Source organism: Camellia sinensis, chromosome 13 (genome assembly GCF_055761805.1).
Source record: "Camellia sinensis isolate YWXY chromosome 13, ASM5576180v1, whole genome shotgun sequence".
Lineage (NCBI taxonomy): Eukaryota > Viridiplantae > Streptophyta > Magnoliopsida > Ericales > Theaceae > Camellia > Camellia sinensis.
In genome coordinates, this window is record NC_138973.1 from 70,797,501 (window position 1) to 70,802,500 (window position 5,000).

A 5,000-nucleotide genomic window follows, 5' to 3' on the forward strand; every position below is an offset into this window, starting at 1 on the left:
TTTCCGCCTTCCATCCCGCCTTTCCCTGCTTGAGACTTTTTTTATTAGCCCAGGCATGAACCACCCTGGTTGGAGCCATGGTCTACCCAGCAGTGCTTCATATCCTCCTTGCTCTTTGTCTAAGATTGGACTAAAGGTACCAAACCTGGCATCCTTTTTTGTTGTTTTTCTTTTGGCTAAGAAGCCCGTAGGTTGTACGCCAGCCATACGTAGCTTGAACTGTGATGGCCACAATGCTTAGCTATTGCCGATCCCCAAGACGCCTCTGGTTGAATGTTCACACCTGATCCACCGTCCGCACTTCCTACATTCACTCCCGGAAATTGAAACAGGAAAACAGTAATTGTAACCTCCCGGTCTGCTGTAGTCAGGCACACCGTGAGGCTTCCACCCTCTTTGGCAGAAAGCTATGACAGAGGAACTTGATGCATTGTGTAAAACGAAAACATGGGACTTGGTTGACCTGCCTCCAGGAAAGTCTGCAGTTGGGCGCAAGTGGGTCTATAAAATAAAGACCCGATCTGATGGATCTGTTGAGCGTTATAAGGCCCGTCTTGTGGCTAAGGGATTCACGCAGGAGTATAGTTTTGATTATGAGGAGACGTTTGCACCAGTAGCCAAGATGGCGTCTGTACGTACCTTGATCGCAGTTGCAGCGATTCGTGGTTGGCAGTTGTTTCCGCTTGATGTGAAGAATGCATTTCTTAACGGGGATTTGCATGAGGAGATATATATGCAGCCTCCACCTGGTCTATCTACTCAATCATCTATGGTTTTCCGACCCTGCATTCAAGACAGGCCTGGGATAAAAACCTTATCGATGTTGGTTGAGAAATCAACCTCGGAGTTGAAAGGGTTGGTGTGGCCAGAAGTGAGAACTCCTTGAAGCCATTTATCCATCTCTATCAGTTCACTCCTCTTCTTCCAGAGAGGCCCCCATTGAGGAATTTGTTCACGTTCACATAAGGAAGCTTAAACAAGACGAATTCTTCATTCAAATGCGGTCCGAAGAAGAAGTGATTTTATTTCAGGAAGGCGCCCTTAACGTCATTCGATGGTGGGGTTGGTCTCGCTTCAGAAGGTATTGGGTTCGGGTGGTTGTTATTCATTCATCGAAGGGCGGGAGACAGAGGGAAAGTTGCTCTATTAACAACAATTAAAAGAATTTAGGCCATTAAGAGATAGGGCTTTGCCGCAGATGACTACTTTGACATATAGTGGGGGTCTTTTTCCGTCCCTCAGTCCCAGCATTTATATGAAAGAAGAAATTCCCTCTCCCATAACAAAGTTTAGCGAATCGCTGACCGCTCAAGGCTTCTCTCTCTATTCCCAGGAGATGAAAGCTTACCTTTAGAGAAAGGGGAAGCTAAAAGCAAAACAACCTTTATTCAACTACCAGACAAGCAAGGACGGGAAGCTACTCCCCTACTAAAAAAGGGGGAAAAGAGCAACCTTACTACGAGGGAGAAGGGCAACTGCTTCTCTTACTATGCAATTAGTAGGGAATAGAGCAGGACCCTACTCTTTCCTTTAGGAACAATAGCGACTTCTTCTGGAAAGCGGGAAACCACTTACTAATATAGAGGCACACTACTCTCAGGAAAGGCCTGGTCGTTCCTATGTCCCCAGTTGCATTTGGTAGGCAATCGAGAGGCATTTCATTGAAGTTACCCAATTCCTGCTGCTTCTGCTTCCGAAAGAGCTTCTTAGTCTGCTTCTGCGTAAAAGAATTGCTGTGCCCTAGCTTGGGCAGCTCACCGCTTGCGGCATTACATGTTAAACTTCACCAACATGCTCATTGCTAGGATGGATCCTTTGAAGCACATATTTGAGAAACCATCATTGACAGGCAGAATAGCTCGGTGGCAGATGCTCTTGACTGAGTTCGACATCATCTATGTTACCCAGAAGGCAGTAAAGGGACAGGTCATTGCAGATCAGTTAGCTGATAACCCTCTACCAGACTATGAGCCGATGCAGACTGATTTTCCTGATGAGGCAGCGATGTTTGCAACAGAAGAAGAACCGGAGGAATACCCAGAATTGAGGCTATTCTTTGATGGGAGCAGCTAACGTCTTTGTAAACGGGATAGGAGCAGTGCTAGTATCCCCTCAGGGATCTCATCTCCCAATTGCAGTGAAACTGAGGTTCGCTTGCACCAAGTAACAGAGTCTGAAGCATTTATTATAGGTCTCCAAGCATCCCTGTGGGAATACGAGATATCGAAGTTTATGGTGACACCACTCTCATTATCTGCCGAGCTGTAGGAGAGTGGAAGACCAGGGGGGAACCCCAGCGAATTCCGTACCGTGAGTATCTGGAGGAGTTGATAATCCGGTTTAGAAAGATCACTTTCAGTTATATGCCCAAGACCAAGAACCAGTTCGCAGATGCTTTAGCAACACTAGCCTCAATGGTCCAAATTTCAGAAGAAAGAGACATCCATCCGATCAAGGTGGAAGTAAGAGAGGAGCCTGCATACTGTGCTTTCGCAGAAGAGGAACTCGATGGCAAGCCCTGGTATCATGATATCAGGGTCTTTATCAAAGAGAGAAAGTACCCAGTTGGGACAACTGACAATGAAAATAAGACAATCAGGAGGTTATCAATGCAGTTCTTTCTGAGCAACGATACCCTAAGAGATCCCATGACAGCATGCTGTTAAGATGTGTCGATACGGGCGAAGCAAACCGGTTAATGGCAGAGGTGCACAGTGGTGACTGTGGCGCGCATATGAATGGCTTCATGCTTTCCAGAAAGATCCTCAGAATGGGCTACTACTGGTTCACAATGGAGCATGATTGTGCGAAGTATGTAAGGGTCTGTCAGCAGTGCCAGTTTTATGCAGATAAGAGCAAAGCACCTTCAGTTCCTCTCAACAACATGACAACTCCATGGCCATTCTCGATGTGGGGTATGGACGTCATAGGGAACATCAATCCGAAGGCTTCCAATGGTCACCGCTTTATCCTGGTTGCTATCGATTACTTCACAAAATGGGTCGAAGCAGCATCATTTTCCAGTGTCACTAAAAGCGTCGTGAACCGGTTCATCAAAAGTAACATCATTGCCAGGTATGGTCTACCGAGCAGCCTGATTACAGATAATGCCACCAATCTCAACAGTGACCTGATGATAGATCTCTGTGAGAAGTTCAAGATAGAGCACCACAATTCAGCATCTTACCACCCTCAGATGAATGGAGCGGTAGAAAGAGCCAACAAGAACATCAAAAGGATAATTGAAAAGATGACAACCAAGTACCGCGATTGGCATGAGATGCTCCCCTATGCATTCTTAGTCTATCGCACGTCTATTCGAACCTCTACAGGTACTACTCCGTATCCTTTGGTATGTGGGATGGAAGCAGTCCTCCCAGTTGAGGTATAGATCCCATCACTCAGGATTCTTATGGAAGCCGAGTTGGAAGAAACAGAGTGGGTTCAAACCCGCTATGATCAGCTGAACATACATGATAGAAGAGAAAAGGTTTCGAGCTATTTGCCATGGGCAGTGCTCTCGAAGAAGAAAGGCTCGAGCCTATAACAAAACAAACCCAAGGTGTTCACAGCAGGACAAGCGTAGGAAAAGGACTGTTGATACTTGCTTGATTCTAAGCATCTGGAGGTTCTCTATTCTCTAAAGAGATGTCAACTTATTGACTAACCAAGCAACGGATGAGCGCTATTTATCATTCTCAAGGAATTCTCCAAAGCTACTCTCCTAAACGGGAACAAGCAAGGGAGCTTATAAGGTAAGTTCTTTTTAAGTTTCCTTTTCACTAAAAAGAAATTGCCTTAACGCGATAGAGACTAACAAGGGAACTTACCAATACTAAAGGCGGATCGATCAGTACACTAACAGAATATATATATACATAATATATAGGTTCGAGTGGAATTTCTTCTGAAGGTCCGCTATATTTGTCTTTTCATAAGAAAGATTTGTCTTGCCATTCTTCTCAGAACGATGCTCGGAAGCTACTTTGACATCCGTGCTTACTCTGATGCGGATTGGGCTGTATAAGATTAATTGACATTCATTTTCCCTAATAGAGGCGGAGTGTAACAGGGGAGGTTCGGGAGGGTACTCCCTCCTGAAAGGGGGGGTCACCCCCAAGCAGTGCTGTAGGGTAAAGGCGAGAAAGCTGGATACTTTTTTTGAGAAATTCCTAGTGGAGGGTGGACCTATATGAGAACCGGTGGACCTAGTGGAGAAAAGTAGAGGAGTACGTGCTACTACGAGAGTACGAAGTACGAGTAACGGAGTGCGGAGTACGGAGTGAATACGAGTACGAGCCACCATACGAAGCGGAGGCGTGAGGTTGCTTGCAAGGGTAGAGGAATTTCAGCCAGAAAAAGCTTCTTTGAGGGCGCCACCCGATTGAAAAAGACAAAGAGCTTTCCCGCTCCTGTGCTTCTTGTGACCGCCCCAGGAAGGGATTAAATATGCCGGAAAGAGGATCGATTGCCACCGCCAGGCCAGAGAGGGATCCCTTCGTGAGGCCCATAACGCAAAAGACTCTGAATACGCCTGAGAAGCTCCCTTCCCGTTAATAAGGCCTTTGACGCCTAACCTCTGAGGAGGGGAATAGAAGCGGATAGGGAGGGAACTAACTCACTATGCTGGATCGATATAGATGGGTGGTGATGGTTGCGATGGTATGCAGGTGATCCAGGGTCAGCGAATAGATGGTTGGTGATCCTGCGAATAGTGGTGGAATGGGTGCTGACTCAATTCGCGTTGAGCTATTGCGGGAGCTTCACCTTCCTCAAGAGCGTGAGTTGGCTACACTTGGTGCGCCCGGATCCTACACTAATCCTCTTTTTCCGTGTAAGCAATTCAATATGAACTTGGAACTTCTTCGATGGAAGAAGATGATTTGAACGTCACTTTTATCCTCCCTTGGGCAAGGGCCTAAAGTATCGAAAAGGCAAGGACTCCACAAGCCTGAGGTCAAGAACAACGAGCTCAAGATCAGGAGCCAAAGCGGACCGAG

At 46.4% G+C, this 5,000-nt stretch overlaps 1 protein-coding gene across 1 annotated transcript; it reads left to right on the top strand.

Moving 5' to 3' along the window:
• The first annotated feature begins 1,806 nt into the window (after nucleotides 1-1,806).
• On the top strand, nucleotides 1,807-2,666 carry LOC145805473 (uncharacterized). Its single transcript, XM_082900612.1, has 2 exons — nucleotides 1,807-2,048; nucleotides 2,192-2,666. The coding sequence occupies exons 1-2, from the start codon at nucleotides 1,807-1,809 to the stop codon at nucleotides 2,664-2,666; spliced, it is 717 nt and encodes a 238-aa protein (XP_082756738.1).
• The last annotated feature ends 2,334 nt before the right edge of the window (nucleotides 2,667-5,000 follow it).

Excerpts from the sequence above, each read along its gene's own strand:
- LOC145805473 (XM_082900612.1), top strand. The coding sequence starts at position 1,807 with ATGGATCCTTTGAAGCACATATTTGAGAAACCATCATTGACAGGCAGA. Across the intron at positions 2,049-2,191 it reads GAGGAATACCCAGAATTGAG|GTCTCCAAGCATCCCTGTGG; the intron begins GCTATTCTTTGA and ends CATTTATTATAG.